This window comes from Sus scrofa, chromosome 2, assembly GCF_000003025.6.
Source record: "Sus scrofa isolate TJ Tabasco breed Duroc chromosome 2, Sscrofa11.1, whole genome shotgun sequence".
In the NCBI taxonomy this organism is placed as follows: domain Eukaryota; kingdom Metazoa; phylum Chordata; class Mammalia; order Artiodactyla; family Suidae; genus Sus; species Sus scrofa.
The window spans coordinates 66,892,925-66,913,674 of record NC_010444.4 but is presented as its reverse complement, the minus strand read 5'-3'; the positions used below and the strand labels follow the sequence as shown (position 1 = coordinate 66,913,674).

Genomic DNA, 20,750 nt, shown 5'->3' with positions numbered 1-20,750 from the left:
GCCTCAGAAAGAGGAGCACTGGGAGTTCCCACTGTGGTGCCAGGGGATCAGCGAGACGCAGGTTCAACCCCCAGCCCAGCATAGTGGGTTAAGGATCCCAAGTTGCCTCAGCAGCAGCATAGGTCACAAGTACAGCTTGGATTTGATCCCTGGCCCCATAGCTCCGCATGCCCCGGGGTAGAAAAAGGAGGAAGGAAGGAAGGAGTTCCCATCATGGCTCAGTGGAAATGAATCTGACTAGCATCCATGAAGACAAAAGTTCAATCCCTGGCCTCACCCAGTGAGTTAAGCATCCAGTGTTGCCATGAGCTGTGGTATAGGTCACAGATGGCTCAGATCTGGTGTTGCTATGGCTGTGGTGTAGGCTGGCGACTACAGCCCCAATTAGACCCCTAGCCTGGGAACTTCCATATGCCGTGGGTGCAGCCCAAAGAAAGAGAGGGAGGGAGGGAGGAATGGGAGCATTGTGCCTAAGGTCACACAGTGAGTTAGGGCCAGAGCCAAGATTGGAACCCACGCCTTCCTGGCTTCAAGTCCTGTGTTTGTTCTCCACTGGCTCCAGTGGCTCGCTCTGTCGCACCCACTCTCCCTACCCTTTATTCCAGGTCACCAAACTCTACAGAGGCAGCCAGCTGCAAGACGTATTCCGCTCCTGCCTGGTCACCAACTTGATGTACGTTTAGGAGAATGGGATCTTTGGCTGAGCTGGCAGCTTGAATCTCAGAGCTCCTGTTGGCACATCCTTGAACCAGAAGTCATTGTCATGGTGCCCATTCTTCCCCATGTCCTTGACTGCTAATCTTACCGTCTTCTTCCGTAAATCTTTGGGGTGCAGGAAGAGGATTAACCTCTTGGAGCCACCACCCCCCTGCCCCCACCTCCTTCTTGGGAAATACAACTTTTAGCTAATAGCGATCCAATAATAACACTTACCAGGGTCAGGGTCCCTGCTGAGTATTTTGATGCATGATCATCTCATTTATTTCTCATAACATCCCCCGTGAGGTCAATGCAGTGCTCGTCCCCATTGTTCACCTGGGAAAACTGAGGCTCAGAGATGTGAAGGGCCCAAGAACTGTCAAAGTTAGGTTTGAACCCACGTTTCTGAGGGATGGCGAGAGAAACTAGGACATCTACTCTAGAGAAAGGGAGGATCCTGGGACGCAGTGCTAACTTTGAATATTACCAAACTTCAGGAGTTCCCATCGAGGTGCAGAGGAAATGAGTCTGACTAGGAACCATGAGGTTGCAAGTTTGAACCCTGCCTTTGCTCAGTGGGTTAAGGATCCAGCATTGCCGTGAGCTGTAGTGTAGGTCACAGATGCGGCTCGGATCTGGTGTTGCTGTGGCTGTGGTGCAGGCCGGCAGCTGTAGCTCCGATTATACCCCTAGCCAGGGAACCTCCATATGCCGCGGGTGTGGCCTTAAAAAGACAAAAAAAGATTACCAAACTTCAGTTCCATTGTCTTTAACATGGGTGTAATTATAGTCATAGCTTCCACAAGAGGACAGAGAGGGAATGTGTAAGTCACTTCTTAGAGGTGCACAGTAGACATTTGTTATTGTTACTGTTATTGCTTCTATTCCCAACTCCTGGAAGCCTTTCCCTTTTTGGTCTCTTCTCTTGCCTGAGCAAAGAGGCAGTCAGATAATCTGTCACTGCTTGCCCCTATGTCTTCAGCTGTATAAAGCGAGAACTCGGGAGACACTGCTGGTATTGAGTACTGGCTGAGTTTCCATGGTCTCTGTTCCTAGGTTGGATTCCATGTCAGTCACCATCAAGGCTCTGTTCTCCTCCCGTCTGGACCCCAGCATGGTGAAGCAAGTGTTTCTAGACAAGACCCTGAACGCCTCATCCCACTGGCTGGGTGCCACCTACCAGTTGATGGATGTGCATGTGACAGGTGTGAGATGGGGTGAGGGATGGGTTCGTGGCTGGAAAAGTTTGTTATGTGAAGATAGAGCTTCTGCAGGGGAATGCAGGGAGGCTACAGAGGAAAAAGAGGAGGGATGTCTGGAAGCCTGTATTGATGATTCATGGCAATGTGTCATCCAGTAGGAGGCAGGAAGGAAAAAATGCAGTGAAAATACCCATGGAGATGGTTATTTTACATGCCAATTTTTCTAACCCAGAATGTGAAGGATCCTGAGTTTCCTTCTTGCATCACACGTTGGTTGATTGATTCATTCATTCAACATTCATTTAATGAAAGTAAATAGGCACTCATGATACACTGTGATAATTGCCATAATAAGGGAATTTCTTTTTTTTTGGTCTTTTTTAGGGGTGCACCCACAGAATATGGAGGTTCCCAGGCGAGGGGTCCAATCGGAGCTGTAGCCACCAGCCTATGCCAGAGCCACAGTAACTCAGGATCCGAGCTGCGTCTGCAACCTACACCACAGCTCACGGCAATGCCGGATCCTTAATCCATTGAGCAAGGACAGGGATCGAACCTGCATCTTCATGGATGCTAGTCAGGTTCGTTAACCACTGAGCCACAACAGAAACTCCAATAAGGGAATTTCAAAAGCCTTTGAGAGCCGCAGGAGGGATATGCAGCTCTCTTGAAAAGTTTTCTGGAGGAAGTGATAAAGAAACTGATATCTGGGAGTTCCTGTCGTGGCACAGTGGTTAATGAATCCGACTAGGAACCATGAGGTTTCGGGTTCAGTTCCTGGCCTTGCTCAGTGGGTTAAGGATCCAGAGTTGCTGTGAGCTGTGGTGTAGGTTGCAGACACGGCTCAGATCCCGCGTTGCTGTGGCTCTGGCATAGGCCAGTGGCTACGGCTCCAATTGGACCCCTAGCCTGGGAACCTCCATATGCCATGGGAACAGCCCAAGAAATGGCAAAAAGACCAAAAAGACCAAAAAAAAGAAAGAAACTGAGACCTGAAGAACAAGACCTAGTTGGGGGGAAGAGATGGGGGGTTGTGTGCTACATGTGTTTATAATCTAGAAAGAACGTAACATATTAGGGGACCTCATTGCCCATCCATTCTAAATGTAATAGTTTGCATCTACTAACCCCAAACTACCTGTCCATCCCATTCCTTCCTCCTCCCCCTTGGCAACCACAAGTCTCTTCTCCATGTCTGTGAGTCTGTTTCTGCTCTGTAGAAAGGGTCGTTTGCACCATATTTTAGATCCCACTTATAAGTGATAACATATGGTATTTGTCTCTCTCTGACTCACTTCACTAAATAAGAGGATCCTACCATATAGCAGAGGAACTGTGTCCAATCTCCTGGGATAGAACATGATGGAAGATAGTATGAGAAAAAGAATGTCTATATATGTATGATTGGATCACTTCGCTATATAGCAGAAATTGGCACAACATTGTAAATCAAATATACTATAATTTTAAAAATACAAAAAAATTTAAGTTTGAAGTGGCTGGAGCATACACTTTGACATGAGAGATGTGGCAGCTATGGATAAAGATGTGGGTGGGGACTTTCTGGGGCCCTGGAATGGTTTGTGGAGGAAGAGGAAAGCCTATCCTCTGGGGGCTGCATGGAGAATGGATAGGCTGAGGAAAAGACCAGAGACAGAAAGACACATTAGGAACCTAGGTCAGCAAAGGTGTGATGGATGCCCACTGGGATGGTCAACACCTGTACCTGCTGACTCTGCCCCAGAGCAGCCCATTGTCCTTCCCCACATCCTAGTGAGCTATAGCAATGCCTGGTGGACAGACAGGCAGATGAATGGGGTTCAAGATGGACTGGCGGAGGGAGGGTCTTCTGTAGCCTGCTTTTAAAAACCCAACTCAGGAGTTCCCGTCGTGGCGCAGTGGTTAACGAATCCGACTAGGAACCATGAGGTTGCGGGTTCGGTCCCTGCCCTTGCTCAGTGGGTTAACAATCTGGCGTTGCCGTGAGCTGTGGTGTAGGTTGCAGACGCGGCTCGGATCCTGCGTTGCTGTGGCTCTGGCGTAGGCCGGTGGCTACAGCTCCGATTGGACCCCTGGTCTGGGAACCTCCATATGCCGCGGGAGCGGCCCAAGAAATAGCAACAACAACAACAAAAGACAAAAAGACAAAAGACCAAAAAAAAATTAAAAAAAAAAATAAAAACCCAACTCAGTCCACATTGCCAGGAATAAGCTGAATGGCTGTAATGACTTCTTTGTTAAAAACTTCCCCTGGGAGTTCCCTTCATGGCTCAGCAGTTAACAAACCCTACTAGGATTCATGAGAATGCAGGTTTGATCCTTGGCCTCACTCAGTGGGTTAAGGATCTGGCATTGCCATGAGCTGTGGTGTAGGTCACAGACACAACTCAGATCCCCCGTTGGTATGACTGTGGCATGGGTCAGCAGCTGCAGCTCCTATTTGGCCTCTAGCCTGGGAACTTGCATATGCTGTGGGTACAGCCCTAAAAACAAACAAACAAACAAAAAATCCCCTGATGGGGACTTTCATACTTTCTTTTTATTCTAGAAGTGGGGCCACCAATTCATCTACCAACAGACCAACCGACAAGCAATCCCAGCTTCCAGAACTTCCAGCTGAATTTCACTGTCACCAACCTACTGTATTCCCAGGACATAGCCCAGCCAGGCACCACCAGATACCAGCAGAACAAAAGAAATATTGAGAATGCGGTGAGAATGGGGTTGTGTGTCCACCCTGTTCCCAGGGATAGAATGACCTGTAACCACTGGTAGTCAGAGGGTGACTTTTTTTTCCTTTTTTATCCTCCCCACAGCACATGGAGTTCTCGGGGCCAGGGATCAGGTCCAAGCCACAGTTGTGACCTATGCTGGATTGATTTAGCCCAGATCCTTTTAACCCACTGTGCTGGGCTGGGGATCGAACCTGTGTCCTGGTGCTGCAGAGATGCCACTTGTTCCCATTGCACCAGAGAGGGAACTCCAGAGGGTGACTTTTTGTAACAATTCATGAAGACAGGCTCTTGTTTCCATTTTACAAATTAAGAGACAGGCACAAAGATTTGGTTCATTTGCTAGCGCAAGGAATACTTTGGTATATATACCTGCGCTAGTATTTTTCAGACAAGAAAAAAATAGAAGGGGAATTGTGCTTATTGGCTGGTTGGCATTCTCTGATGCTATTGGGCCATGGATTCTGACCAAGGAAGTGTTACCCTATCTTTCAGCTCAATCAGCTCTTCCGGAACAGCAGCATCCAGAGTTACTTTTCTGACTGTCAAGTTGTAGACTTCAGGTGAGTTCCAACTTAGGGCCTAATCCCTTTGGAGACATCTGTTGTCCTAAGTGAAGGTGTCCCCATGTCCTAGGCTCTCAGTTCCTAGCTGCTGTGCAAGAGAGCCCTAGGAATGTAGTGCTATTACCTAAACATCAGCTTGTTCCTGAACCAGTAGGCACAACTGGCTAGAAATGCAAGAGAGCTTGTGTAAACTTCAGCAGGCATGAAGGTGCCTGGTGCCAGGAGCCCTGAAATATGGAGTGTAGCATTCATGTTTTAAGAAATCGGCTATTAGAGTTCCCATCATGGCTCAGCAGGTAAGAACCCAACATATAGTATCCATGAGGATGCAGGTTAAATCCCTGGCCTCCCTCAATGGGTTAAGGATCCAGAGTTTCCGTGAGCTGCTTGTACAGACATGACCCGGATCCTACATTGCTATAGCTGTATGGCTACAGCTCCCATTTGACCCTAGACTGGGAACTTCATATGCCACAGGTGTGGCCATAAAAGGAAAAAAAAAGAAATTGTCTATTCATGTTTGTTTTAATATCATTTAAAGCACAACCATTTTTCATTTTGATGAAATCCAATTTGTCTATTTTCTCCTTTGGATTCTTGTGCCTTTAGTACCACATGTAAGTAACCAATGCCTGATCCAAGGTTGTGAAGATTGATTCCCATGTTTTCTTCCAAGGGTTCTGTAATCTTATGTTTAGATCTTTAATTTATTTTTTGGTTGATTTTTGTATCTGTTGTGATACAAAACTTCCTCCATTTTCATGTGGATATCTGGTTGTCCCAGCTTTATTTGTTCAGTAGCCTATTCTTTCCCTAATATTATAGAACTTCTGTTGAAAATCAGTTGTCTGGAGTTCCCGTCGTGGCGCAGTGGTTAACGAATCCGACTAGGAACCATGAGGTTGCGGGTTCGGTCCCTGCCCTTGCTCAGTGGGTTAACAATCTGGCGTTGCCGTGAGCTGTGGTGTAGGTTGCAGACGCGGCTCGGATCCCGCGTTGCTGTGGCTCTGGTGTAGGCTGGTGGCTACAGCTCCGATTAGACCCCTAGCCTGGGAACCTCCATATGCCGCGGGAGCGGCCCAAGAAATAGCAACAACGACAACAAAAGACAAAAGACAAAAAAAAAAAAAAAAAAGAAAAAAATCAGTTGTCTATAACTGCATGAATTTTCTTATAGACAATTTTATTCCATTGATCTATATATCTATCCTTATGCCAGTGGCAGTGCTTTGTAATTTAGTAGTAGGTTTTGAGATTGGGAAGTGGAGTTGTCCAACTTTGTTCTTTCTCCATATTGGTTTGAGGCCCTTGCAATTCCATATTAATTCTAGGATAAGCTTATGAATTTATGTAAAAAAGACAGCCGGGATTTTGATAAGTATTGCATTTAATCTGTAGATCACTTTAGGGAGTATTGTCATCTTAACAACATTAGATCCCTAATTCATGAACATAGGCTGCTTTTCCATTTATTTAGGTCTTTTGAGCAGAGTTTTGTAGTTTTGTTATTGTTGTTTTTGTCTTTTTGTCTTTTTAGGGCCACACCCGCAGCATACAGAGGTTCCCAGGCTACGGGTCTGATCAGAGTTATAGCTGCCGGCCTACGCCACAGCCACAGCAATGTGGGATCCAAGCCACATCTGTGACCTACACCACAGCTCATGGCAACGCCGGATCCTTAACCCAGTGAGCAAGGCCAGAGATCAAACCTGAAACTTCATGGTTCCTAGTTGGATTCATTTCCACTGTGCCACGACGGGAACTCCAGAAATACAACATAGATTTTTACATACTGTTCTTATATCCTTCAATCATGCTGAACTAATAGGATTGTGTGTGTGTGTGTGTGTGTGTGTGTGTAGTGTTTCTTGGGATTTTCTATATACAATGTGAGGTCATCTGCAAACAGAAAGTTAACATCTTTCCCAATCCAAATGCCTTTTCTTTCTTTTTCTTGCCTAATTGGCCCCATAAGAACCTTCAGTATAACATGAGTAACAAATGAGATGAGGGTAGATATCCTTGTCTTGCCCTGGTCTTAAGGACAAAGTTTTTACTCTTTCCACCATTAAGTATGAAGTTAGGTGTAGTCTTTGCATGAATGTTTTCAGGTTTGTAAAGTTTCTATCTATTCCTATTTTGCTAAGTTTTTTTTTTAAATCATGAAATTGTTATATTTTGTCAAATTCTTTTTTGTGGCTATTGAAAACATGTGGTATTTGTCCTTTATTCTATTATTGTATTACATTGATCTTTTTTTTTTTTTTTAGATATTAAGCCAAACTTTCAGCTAGAGAAAGGTTTAAGACTTTCTCAAGCCTTCCCTGGGCATGCACACAGCCGGTACTTTTGCAGTCTTCTAGATCCCCAGGAATACACTGAAGCCTTTCAAAGCCCCCTGTAGACATCTCATTCCCCAAATTTACCTTTTAATTTATTGGCTGCTTCAACTCCCTGCCTGCCTCAACTGGTATTGCTGTCTCAGCAGATACAATGTAAAACAATTACCACTGATTGTTTGTAACAATGCTCTGGGGATAGGCTTTCCTCACTAAACAAGCTCTGACTCAAATAAAGACAAGCTCTGGGAGTTCCCATTGTGGCACAGCAGAAAGGAATCCCACTAGGAACCATGAGTTTACAGGTTTGATCCCTGACCTCACTCACTGGGTTAAGGATCCGGTATTGCCATGAGCTGTGGTGTAGATCGCAGACTCGGCTCAGATCCCGTGTTGCTGTGGTTGTGGTGTAGGCTTGTGGCTACAGCTCCGATTAGACCCCTAGCCTGGGAACCTCCATATGCCATGGGTTCGGCCCTAAAAAAAGGCAAAAAGACAAAAAGACAAAAAGACAAAAAAAAAAAAAAAGACAAGCTCTGAAAATGAGACTTTTTCAAGGAGCTTCCAGATAGGTCAAATAGTGGCAATTCAGTGGGGGTGGGCCTTTTGGGGAACTCTAAATCTATTATAATTTTCAAAGTTGAGGTTCTTATGAGAACAGGAAGGGGACTGTACAAGTTATAATGCCATTCAACTGTTTTTCCTTGATTAAATATTGCTTGGATTGTTGCAAGCCTTTAGTTAATTTGTAGACTTCTGAAAAAGTTGCTTTTTACCATGTTTGCCAGTGTTCCCATTGTTTTTATGGATTCTCGGAAGTTCTTACTGCAATACCTCAAAAATGTTTTCCCTGTGGCTATTTATAAATTAATTCAATTAAATAAAATGAGATGTTCAGCTTCTCACCCACACCAGCCATATTTTAAGTCCTCGATAATAACATGGGGTAAATAGTGACTATATTGGATGGTGCAGACACAAGTGTTTACATCATTGCAGAAAGCTCTCTTGGGTGGAACTAGAAGCAAGGAACCTAGAATTGGGGTAGAATTCCAGATACCCATGTCCATCCCCTATGTCCTTCTAGGTCTGTCCCTGACAGCAACCACACTGGGGTAGACTCGGTATGTTACTTCTCACCTTTGGCTCGGAGACTGGACAAAGTTGCCATCTATGAGGAATTCCTGCGGCTGACGAAGAATGGTACCCAGCTTCAGAATTTTACCCTGGACAGGAACAGTGTCCTTGTGGACGGTAAGACTCCTGGTCATTGGGATAGGAGTGTGCAGTTCCAACTTCCTCATATGGGGACTTCCCTGGAAATCTGGAGACCGGTAGAATGGGTCAGCATTGAACTTTCCTAGGCTGGCAGGAGATGACCTAGTCCCACAGGCTTTACCCACTGTTGAGGGAGTAGGAAGGACATCCAGTGGGATATAAGAGACCCTCACCTTCTAGACAGCACCATGCAATGGAACTTTCTGCACTGGTACAAATGTTCTATATCTGTGCTGTCCAGTGCATAAGCCACATGAGGCTACTCACTATATTTGAAGTATGGCTACTGTGACTGGTTTTTATGGTTATTGATTTTTAATGGTACTGAGTATCAATTTTTAAAATGTGACTCGATTCAAATTAGTTTTAATTTACAATGGCACTTGATGCTTATACTGGACATAGGACATCATAAGAATTTGCTTGGGGAAAGGCTGTATAAGCAGGGACCTGAAACCCTCTCCTGTTACCCAGTGGGTGCTGTGTGTCCCTACCTTCATCAAGTCTATATTGTAGTTGGAAATAACAAGAATAGGCAATTATAGATAATAGAAAACTATAAATTATTTGATATGAACCAATCCATACATGGGAGAGGAAATCAGAAGGCTTCCTGGAGGAAATTACAGTATAGGTGAATACTATAATGAGAAATTGAGTGGGAATTCATAAATTTAGAGAGATTCCATGGTCTTGTCAACTGTGATGACTCACCCTCCCCTCCACCAGCATAAGATGGTCCAGCTCATCACCAGTCATCCATTCCCAGAGGTGTGATTTGAAATATCACACCCTTGTAGTGTGATAATGGCTTTGTTATTTTGTAGCAAAGTGTCCTCAACTTTCCAGTGACGTGAACTAAAATGGAGCGAAGCATCATTATGTCCATGTGACATTAATAGTTCAATGAAATTAGGGAATGAGGCAAGGGTAGCGAGTGTTAATAAGTTATACACTGGATGTAAGATTGTTTTAACCAGACATTATTTCTAGGTGGTGGATGTCTATGATGTGGTTCTATTTTTCTGTGTGTTTGAAAAGTTTTATTTAAAAAGTAAAACACTCTCACATGCATTCTCCATTTCATTCACTTTCAGGATATTCTCCCAACAGAAATGATGTCCTGACTGAGAATTCTGGTAAGCCTCAAAGATGCTCCAGCCTAAGATGGGTAGGGAGTATTTTGATTCTGTGCCTCACTGAAGAGAGCCATGTACCCAGAGTACTGGATGATGATGAAAGCTGGCTAATCCATGCCAAGGACTTTTTTTTTTTTATGGCTGCAGCCATGGCATATGGAAGTTCCTGGGCCAGGGATTGAATCCAGGCTGTAGCTGCCACCTACCCAGAGCTGTGGCAACAGATCCTTTAACACACTGCACTGGAGCAGGGGTCCTTTAACACACTGCGCTGGACAAGGGATCAAACCCACACCTCTGCAGCTACCTGAACTGCCGCAGCTGGATTCTTAACCCATTGCACCACAGCAAGAACTCCCATGCCAAGGACTTTTGAGGCACATTGAGGGGGGAGGGGAAGCAGGAGCCCTGCTGGAATGACAGGAGGGGGCTCACACCAGCATTTGTCTCCCCAGACCTCCCCTTCTGGGCCATCATCCTCATCGGCTTGGCAGGACTCCTGGTGCTCATCCTGTGCCTCATCTGCTGTTTCCTGGTAAGCAAGGAGAGTGTGGCTGTCTTCTTACTATCAGGTTGTAAGAGCCCTTTATATATTATAAATACATGTCCTCTGCTGGGGATATGTTTTGCAAATATTTTCTCCTAGTCCATTTGTGGTGTGCCTTTCTTTTTTGTTTTTTTTTTTTTGGTCTTTTTTTTAGGGCCATACCTGCAGCAAGTAGGGTCTAATCAGAGCTACAGCTACCTGCCTACACCACAGCCACAGCAACACCAGATCAGAGCTGCATCTGCGACTACACCACAGCTTACGGCAATGCCAGATCCTTAACCCACTGAGCGAGGCCAGGGATCGAACCCGTAACTTCATGGTTCCTAGTCAGATTCATTTCTGCTGCTCCACAATGGGCACTCCCCCTTTTCCTTTTCTTAACAACATTAGTCATTAGGGAAATGTAAGTGAAAGTCACAATGAGGTACCATTACCCATGAGAATGGCTAAAATTAAAATGACAATAACAAGTGTTAATGAAGATATGAAGCAACTGGAACTCTCATAGAGTGCCAGTGAATAACACATCTTTAAAAGTTCCACACACCTACCCAGCAATTACACTCCTAGAATGTATCCAAGAGAAATGAAAACTATGTCTTTACAAGACTCATACACAAATGTTCATAACAATACTTGTACTAGCCAAAGACTAAAAACAACCCAGAAGCCCATCAACCAGCAAATGGATAAACAAACTGTGGTATATCCCACACAATAGAATACTCTTTAGCAATAAAACTGGATTATTAACACATGCAATGATAAATCTAAAAATAATTGTCCTGAATGAAAGAAGTCAGATGAAAAAGAGTACTTACTATATGATTCCATTGATAAATGAATTCTAGAAAATACTAGCTCATTCGTGCAGCCAAAATCAGATCAGTGGTTGCCTGGGAATAAGAATGTGTTTGTAAATGGCAGGGGAGGAGGAATTACAAAGGAGCATGGGAAAACATCTGGGGAAGATGGGCATCCCTTATCTTGGCTTGGAGACGGGTTCAGTAAGTGACAATCCAGACTTATCAAATCCTTCACTCTAAATGTATGCAGTTTACTACATGTCAGTTATACACTGATTAAGCTGGGGGTGGGGAAGGAAAGAGAGAGGATCTGAAGTAGATGGTGGAGGGAAAATGATAGAAAAACTGAGTTAAAGGAGAAGAGAAAGAGGTGAAAGGGAGAAAATGAAAGGAAAAGAAGGACTGAGAAAGGAAATTCAGTGACAAAAGGAAGAGAGATACAGGGACATCAGGTCTCTGTGGCTGTGGCCCTCTCCTTCCCCCATAGTCCCCCATACTTGGGCAGCAAACTGGTCCATTCTGATGCCCTCTGCTCATCGTCACAGGTCATTGTCTGCCTGAGAAAGAAGGAGGGAGACTATGAAATTCGGCAACGACGCCTGGGCTATTACCTGCCACACCTGGACCTGAGGAAGCTGCAGTGACCACATCTGCTTGAGACCCTTTTCCCCAGGCAGGTTCCCATGGAGCTTGACTGGAACAGAAATAAACCACATTGGTCAGACATAATCTCTGGGCCTTTCTTGACTTGGCGCCTACCTGGTTCACAGTGGACTAAAATTTTTCCCCTTCGTGAAAACCGAAAGACAACTTCCAACTTCCATCTGGTGGTTTCACACCATTCCATCCGTCGGGAACACCAGGATTAGTGAAATAGGCATAGGCATGGCCAACAAATAAAATTAACATCAGTGTGAGGTTTGCCTACCTCGTCACTCACTGCACACCTCTCACCCTGCCATCACCCCACCTCTCTTCCATATTCTGCACCCCTTTTCCCAAAGCCCTGGAATTCTCAAGTTCCCTTTGCACTGTTTCATTCTCTGATGTTCTCATTCACCAGGATACCCAAGAAAATCTGCCTCAGTGGCTCCTCTCCCCCTTCATGGGTCCTCCAAGATAGGAAATCAAGCCAAGAAGGAATGCATGGGTCAGAGATGACTCTGCAATCAGCCTTGGCATTTGGAAGCTGAAATGACTAGGTATCTGGGAAGACTGAATCCCAGAATAATGAACAGGATCTGCTTTGGATGCAAAGAGGAATAAAATTCAGTGGAAAGATCCGAGAGAAAATAAAGACAGTCTTGTCTTCATTTTTTTTTTTTCCTGCGCTGAATCTAAACAGACAGTTATAGCAGAAGCTCCCCAACATGATGCAAATACTATAGATGCTCTATTACTGTTTAACACATTGCTCTCAGAAACTATAAGTCCAGAGTTCCCATCATGCACAGCGGAAACGAATCCGACTGGGAACCATGAGGTTGTGGGTTTGATCCTTGGCCTTGCTCAGTGGGTTGGGGATCCGGTGCTGCCCTGAGCTATGGTGTAGGTCGCAGATGTGGCTCGGATCTGGTGTTGCTGTGGCTGTGGTGTAGGCCAGCAGCTACAGCTCCAATTAGACCCCTAGCCTAGGAACCTCCATGTGCCACGGGTGCGACCCTGAAAGACAAAACACAACAAAATAATAACATATATAGAGAAGAAAATGAGGTCACGCGAAAAGAGAAAATCTTCTCACCAGACTGCAACTCTCTCCCTTCCCAAAGACCACTGTCTATAGTTTCTATGTCACGCAAAAGAGTTTAATAAAAGTATTGGTTTATTTTAAAGTTTCAAGGGCTCAAGGCAAGGGGAACTTACGGACATTGCAGAAAGATATTAGCAAAGTGCTGTGTGCCATTTTGTCTGCACCATCTTCTCTTTTTTTTTTTTTTTTTCCTCATAGTGTTTGTCAGGACATCCTTTTTGGCTCCTCACTTTCTCTGCCTCCATTGCTAACCTGTCTGCCATCAATGCCATTGCCAGTCTCTCTCTTGCCATCTTCACTTTCCCTTCCTGTTTCCTGATATCGTCCTCGGTCACCAGAAACTGTTGACAATTCCAAAGAAGCTCCTAGACTCAACACCAGCTCAGCTAAATCTGAAAACCCAGCGGGGGTGGGCCTGGGGTTGGAGTTCAGACCACCTGTTAGAACTCCTAGCAGGGATTCACCTGTTCCACTAGTTGCAAGGTTTTGCAAGGCTTTGGCAAGGTCCAGAGTACTTAAGAGTCCTCCATTTCTGCTGAAGGCCTAGAATCCTTGCATCTTCTCTACCAGCACACTTGTTGGGGCTTGTCCAAGGTTTCCTCCCATTGATGGCATCTGGTCTCATTGCCAGGATAGGATGTGATTCTAATAACTGGGCTCTTGAATTTTTTTTTTTTTTTTTTTTTTTTTTAGGGCTGCACCCCTGGCATATAGAAGTTCCCAGGCTAGGGGTCCAATCAGAGCTACAGCTGCCGACCTACGCCACAGCCACAGCAATGTGGGATCTGAACCGCATCTGTGACCTACACCACAGCTCACGGCAACACCAGATCCTTAACTCACTGGGTGAGGCCAGGGATCGAACCTGAAACCTCATGGTTCTTAGTCGGATTCGTTTCTGCTGAGCCATGACAGGAACTACTTGAATATATAATGACATTCTCTGAGGGATGGAGATGCTTAAACCAGGCTTTGGTTTGGACTTGTTTCCATAATCACATTGCTTCCTCTGTGAAATCTTGACCAACATACTGCTTTTCTTCTTATTAAATTAATCATGAGATTGTACAGTCTAAAATAGTTCTAAATTTTTATTCCCAAGGAGAAACAAAAATTATTATATGTATATATGTATATATGAAGTGCCAGTGTAGCCACTGCCTAAAAACTCTTTTATCTACGGAGTTCTCACTGTGGCTCAGTGGGTTAAGGACCTGATGTAGTCGCTGTAAGGATATGGGTTCGATCCCTGGCTGGTAGTGGGCTAAGGATCCAGCATTACTGCAAGCTGCCATGTAGGTCGCAGATACTGCTCAGATCTTGTATTGCTGTGGCTGTGAACTTCCATGTGCCTGCAGGTGCGGCCCTAAAAAGAAAAAGAAAAAAGAAAAGAAAATCATGGCTTCAATTTCCCAAGTTTGAAAAAAAAAATTAAGTATCAAGGAAATCCTTCAAGTCTTGTTGCCTTGGTTTAAAGATCTCTAGGCAGGAGGCCCAAGATGGCCATAGCTGTAGAACACTCACGTGTGTGACTCTATTCCAACTGTAAGAATTAGGTCACTTGTTCAGTGTATATGAACAAAAAAAAGAAAAACTAGACTCAGCTTTTGAGACAGCACTGGCAATGGCAATGCACAACAGAAAAGCATTCTGAAATTAAGGGCACACGTCATTAAAGAGATCAGGTAAACAAGTGATAGGCTGTAAAAATCAAAGCCTCCCAATAAAGCAAATATGAGCTCAGCAACAGATCCAAATAGTACCCGCCAGCCTGCTGCCAAAAGATCCCACTATCACCAGACCATGCTTTAGGAGTGTCATCAGGTTTGGAGTTGATGCCAGATGATATTTATTCTGATTGCTGTCATCTTTTTTAATTGATAAAACGTTCTGAAGGGGTGTCCTCCAAGCCACAAGGAGACAGCAACTATATAACAAGACTTAAACTGCATCAAGTGTGGCTAGCAAAATAAAAACCTTATTATTGAAATATCCTCAAGCTCAGGATTTTACCCCAGCAGAACATAAGTGAAAGTGAGGGAGATGGGGCAGTGAGGAGAAGGAAAAAAAAATCACAGGACCACCATCAAAACCTTACATTTTTCTTTTTCTGACTGCACCTGCAGCAGCCTGGGCTAGAGGTGGAATTGCAGTTTCTAGCCACAGCCATTTCTGGATCCTGAACCCACTGAGCAATTCCAGAGTTCGAAACTGCATCCTTACCAACACTATGTCAGGTTTTTAACCCATTAAGCCACATAGAAACTCCAAGCATCACATTTTTTAAAAAGGTTACTTTCAGGAGTTCCCATAGCGCAGAGGAAACAAATCCAACTAGGAACCATGAGGTCGCAGGTTCTATCCATGGCCTCGATCAGTGGGTTAAGGATCCAGCGTTGCCATGAGCTGTGGTGTAGGTTGCAGATAGGCTCGGATCTGGCATTGCTGTGGCTGTGGCGTAGGCTAGCAGCAACAGCTGATTAGACCCCTAGCCTGGGAACCTCCATATGCCGAGGGTGTGGCCCTAAAAAAAAAAAGACAATAATAATAATAAATTTAAAAGGTTAGTTTCACTATTCAGGAAGGTTAGGTGGGGAGTGGACAGGAGATCGACTAATTCCTGCCAGCCAACACTGTTTGGCTGCTTCTGTAACGGGTACTTTACACCGAGATGCCAGCCAACCCCATGTGTGACATGGGATGATCATGGCCAAGCAGCTTTAACTAAATCAGAGGCTCAAAGGGCAATTCCGTCCTTTGATAACAAATAACACAGCGCTAAGTGCCTACAACAGTAGGCAAGAAACAAAGGAGGCAAAACAGAACCATAGCTGAATACCTCTCCAAGTGGCCTGTGACAATGATTTACTTGTAACCTGGGAAATGGCAGGTGGTGCAGGAGGGAGCAGGAGACTCAGCTAGAAGCAGCCAGCTTCAGAAGATGCATTGCTTGGGAATGGTGAGGAGGGAGGCAGCAAAGTCTCCTGTTTGTAATCCAAGTTCACTCAAGTATTTGTTACACTTCATAGGGGGCTGCTGGGTTTTGGTCTGCTGCTCCCAGATCTGGTTCTACTAGCTTTGCACCCTATGAATCCCATAAAATCACCCCCAGACTCCTGGATCCCACACACAGCTCCGTGAGGGTAACGCCACCACAAACCGGCTCTCGCCTTAGTACTTGAGAAAGGACAACAGATTGGGAGAGCAGGCAGGAAGCCTCTGCCGCCAAATGGCTTCTACGTGGTCCCTCTTCCTTCCTCCTCTAAGAGGACAAGCTCAAGCCCAAGACCTCTGCGCATTTCGCCACCTCTCGTTTTCCCAAAGGCGCAGAAGCCCAGACAGGGCCCAGAAGATGGTGGAGGAGGAGTGAGAGGAGTGGGGACAGCGTCTGCAGCACCAAGCTCCCTCTTACAGCTTCCCCACTCCGCCCACCAGTGCACCACCGCTTCTAGGTCCTCCTCCTCCCCGCCAGGCGCAGGGGGGCGCCCGGGAGGCGCCGGTCGCCTTCCTCCAGCTCCGCTGAGGGCAGGAGCTCCTGCAGCACCGCCCAGCTCCGACAGAGTTCGTTGTGCTGCTTCTCCATAATCAGGTCCTCCACTATCTGGAACTGGAGCGTGTGGCAACGCTGGGCAGAGAGCTGGACCTGCAGCCAGTAGGGCTGCTGCTGGCTCTGCCAAACGTTTTTTGTTAGGTTGGTTGGTTTTTTTGTTTTTTAGGGCCGCACCTGCGGCATATGGAAGCTTCCGGGCAAGGGGTTGCATCCGAGCGGCAGCTGGAGCATAAGTCACAGCCACAGCACCGCGGTATTCAGGCCGCATCTGAGACCTACGCTGAGCTTGTGGCAACGCGCGAAATCCTTAACCCCCTGAGTGAGATTAGGGGTCGAACCCGCATACTCACTGAACACTACGTCGGGAACCCGCTGAGCCACAATGGGAACTCCTTGCTGCCGATCTTGAATTCGCGCTTGCCTAATCGACACCAGGCAGGTGAAGCGCCCTGAGGTGCATCAGCTCCGCTGGCCGCGCACCGCACGGTGGCGCTGGGGCTGTGCAACTCGTAGCTGTAGATGGTTCACCGGGAGGCTTGCGTCCATCAAGAAGCTATTGCTCAAAAAAAAAAAAAAAAAAAAAAGAAGAAGAAAGAGTTCCGTCATGGCTCAGTGGTTAACGAATCCGACTAGGAACCATGAGGTTGAGGGTTCGATCTCTGGTGGGTTAAGGATCCGGCGTTGCCGTGAGCTGTAGCGTAGGTCGCAGATGCGGCTCGGATCCTGAGTTAATGTGGCCCTGGCATAGGCCGGTGGCTACAGCTCCAATTCGACCCCTAGCCTGGGAACCTCCATATGCCGCGGGTGTCTAGAAAAGACAAAAAAAAAAAAAAAAAAAAAAGCTATTGCTCCAGCAGGTGTAAATGAATGAGCCACCTGGAAGTTGCCCACGTAACCACAGTCCAGTGCGGGTAATGCACCTGCCACACACGAACTCCACCAGGTCTGCGCTTGTTCGCAGCGTGTAGGTGCTCTGGGACGCGGAGCCCCAGCGCAAAGCTTTGCTGGTTAGATGCCCTCGTGGGCTGAGAACTCGGAGCTCTCCACCTCGCTCTGCCGCGGGTCAGAGCGCTACGGGTGGGGGTTGGAAGGGGCAGCGGCCGCGCGACCCTGCCGTTGGGCAAACGGCCGCGGCCGCCATCTGGCTTCTAGGGCAGCGGCGGAGGCTCCACGTCCTCATCTTCCATCTAGGGCCTGTCGTCCAGGGACACACCGGTAGGGTAGGCTTGGGAACTTATAACAGACAGGTGAGTTTCTTCGCACGGTTGCCCATGACACTGAGGCACACGTTCACACCGCCAAGAGAGGAGAAGGAGAAACCACCATTGGGGTCTGACACAGGTCCCAAGACTGGGGCTGAGAAAACCCGCCAGATAGGATGGCCATGGAGAACCTCCTCGGCCCCAGAGACTTCTAGGGGAGTTTGCAAGTGTGGGCTTCCTGGGCCCTCTCCTGTGACATGCAGAAGTTCCCAGGCCAAGGACAGACCTCAAATCACAGCAGTGACCCCAACCCCAGCAGTGGTAATGCCAGATCCTTAACCTGCTAGGCCACCAGGGAACTCCTCAGGATGTTCTCTTTGTGTTTGATTTTTCTGAAGTTTGACTGTATTTTAGGTGTGTGGTTTGGGGTTATCTTGTTTGGTGATCTCTGGGCTTCTTTGCTCTTTGTCATTAATTTTGGAAAAATCTCAGTCAACATTTCTTCACTTGTTTCATCTCTTCTCTTTCAGGTATTCCCATTATGTGTATATTATACCTTTTGTAATTTTCCCAAAGTTTCTGGATTTCTGTTCTGCTTTTGCTGTTCTTCTTAGCTCTTTGCATTTCAGTTTTGGAGAAATGCAGTGTAATAACTGACAGTTGGGTATCCTCTCTCTCTCTCTCTCTCTTTTTTTTTTTTTTTTTTTTTTTTTTTTTTGGATGTACCTATGGCATACGGAAGTTCCCCAGCCAGGGATCAAAGCCCCACCATAATTGGAACCAGAGCCACAGCAGTGACAACTCTGGATCCTTAACCTGCTAAGCTATGAGGGAACTCCAGGTTTTCTTTTTGTAATGCAAGTGCCTGACTTAACCTTTCCTTGCTAAGGCATCACTTCAAAGACGCATCCATTTCAAAGACAGCTATTGCCAGCCACAAAGAGCCATTCTGTCTTCCCCCACTTAGACGCCTTTGTTTTAGAGATCTTGGTTTATTTCAATAATTGACCATTTGGGCCACTTGTTTTCCTCTTAGTGTACTTTAAATTCCCATTCTTCTATTTTTAATATAGCTTTTATATTTATGGCCATACCCAGGGCACATGAAAGTTCCTGGGCCAGGGATTGAATCCAAGCCACAGCTGTGATCCAGCTTGGGATCCTTTAACCCACTGCAACAGGCTGAGGATGGAATGTGCACCTCTGCCAGTGCAGTCAGATTCTTAACCCACTCTGCCACAGTAGGAGCTCCTCCCACTCTTATATTTTAAATTCACCAATAAAGAGTGAGCTCTTGGAGTTCCCATCATGGCGTGGTGGTTAACGAATCCGACTAGGAACCATGAGGTTTCGGGTTTGATCCCTGCCTGGCCTTGCTCAGTGGGTTAAGGATCTGGTGTTGCTGTGGGCTGTGGTGTAGCTTGCAGACGAGGCTCGGATCCTGAGTTACTGTGGCTCTGGCGTAGGCCAGCCGCTACAGCTCCGATTGGACCCCTAGCCTGGGGAGAAAAAAAAAAGAGTGAGCTCTTGAACCCTAGGCCTTCCCCTTTCTCAATAAAAGTAGAACCCTAGGGACCTGCTCTATCGCCTTCTCTCTTTCTCTCTCCCCTGCAATCTCATTGCATGGGCCCTGATGTGCTATGTGATTTCCAGGTCTTATAAATAATAAGCCTTTCTTTTCTTTTTCCTTTTTTTAAAAAAGATTTGTTTATTTATTTATGGTATTTTTTAGGGTTGCACCTGCAGCGTATGGAACTTCCCAGCCTAGGGATCAAATCAGAGCTGCAGCTGCCAGCCTACACTGCAGCCATGGCAATGTCAGATTCTTAATCCACTAAGCAAGACGGGGGATCAAATTTGCATCCTCATGGATACTAGTGAGGTTCCTTACCACTGAGCCACAACAGGAAGTCCCTAAGCCTTTATTTTTTCAAAAGTTTCCTGATGGTTATGGTTGAAGGGCAACTTGCAATCATAATAAGAACCACAAGACCTGGTCCAACCACAACACTGATTATTCATAGGCCAAGACCTGCATAAAACAAAAGGTTCTACTGACATTTCCTCAAGCTCACTAGTTCTTTACTCACACATTACCACTGCATTGATAAGCACTCCCTCTCTCCCCACGTACACTTCTTTGCTATTCTCTTTGTAGGCTTCACGTGTCTTAAATTTCTCTTTTGTTTTTTTTCTTAAGAGTTTCTATTTCTGCATACCTTCCCTGACTGTTCTTGCACATATCCACTAGTTCTATCAGGGCCTTTAGCATAATCATTGTTGCTTCAAGCATCTGGACTAATAATTGTAAGATATCTGCTACATCTAAATCAAGTTCTTTTGTTCATCCTCTTTCCTGAAGAAAAATTTTAAAAGTATTTGTGTCTTTTTAATTTTTTGTTGAATATGAGACATGATGTACTGTAAAAAGGAACTGAAGTAAATAGGCCTTTAGTGTAAGGTTTTATGTCTACCTGATGGTTAGGCTGTATTGATTGTTTCTTGTAACTGTCAGTGGCCAACATATCCTCAGGTTCCTCGTTTTTGTCTCCCATGTCATCTCTGAGGACACTATAGAGACTTAAAGAAATTCTGAAACTTACAGTTCTTTCAGTGTTTCCCACTGTTATTAAACAGAAATTTTCTTGATGTACTGGTATGTTGAGGGTAGAGAAGGAATGTTCTAAACACCCATGATTTGGTCTCAGTAAGCTTTTTCTTTTTAGGGCTGCACCTGCAGCATGTGGAAGTTCCCAGGCTAGGGGTGGAATCAGGACTGGAGGTGCTACCATATGCCACGGCCACAGCAACTTGGGAGCCAAGTCAAATCTGTGACCTACACCACAGCTCACAGCAACCCTGGATCCTTAACCCCCTAAGTGAGGCCAGGGATCGAACCCATATCCTCTTGGATACTAATCAGGTTTGTAACCTGCT

The 20,750-nt window shown here is 45.8% G+C and overlaps 2 protein-coding genes across 2 annotated transcripts in view; one reads left to right on the top strand and one right to left on the bottom strand.

Annotated features, from left to right (window-relative positions):
• LOC100624460 (mucin-16) overlaps nucleotides 1–12,040 on the top strand; it is a 115,406-nt gene extending 103,366 nt beyond the window's left edge. Inside the window, exons 53-60 of the mRNA XM_021085118.1 lie at nucleotides 606–673; nucleotides 1,756–1,904; nucleotides 4,450–4,613; nucleotides 5,129–5,196; nucleotides 8,626–8,792; nucleotides 9,914–9,955; nucleotides 10,411–10,490; nucleotides 11,857–12,040. Coding sequence (XP_020940777.1) covers nucleotides 606–673; nucleotides 1,756–1,904; nucleotides 4,450–4,613; nucleotides 5,129–5,196; nucleotides 8,626–8,792; nucleotides 9,914–9,955; nucleotides 10,411–10,490; nucleotides 11,857–11,955 — 837 coding nt within the window. The 3' untranslated portion in view covers nucleotides 11,956–12,040. The remainder of the gene's footprint in view (nucleotides 1–605; nucleotides 674–1,755; nucleotides 1,905–4,449; nucleotides 4,614–5,128; nucleotides 5,197–8,625; nucleotides 8,793–9,913; nucleotides 9,956–10,410; nucleotides 10,491–11,856) is intronic.
• On the bottom strand, nucleotides 12,950–14,302 carry LOC102159280 (methyl-CpG-binding domain protein 3-like 1). Its single transcript, XM_013990264.2, is given in 3 exon segments — nucleotides 12,950–13,426; nucleotides 13,598–13,720; nucleotides 13,981–14,302. Coding segments are annotated over 3 exon segments (468 nt in total). The 5' UTR covers nucleotides 14,092–14,302; the 3' UTR covers nucleotides 12,950–13,192.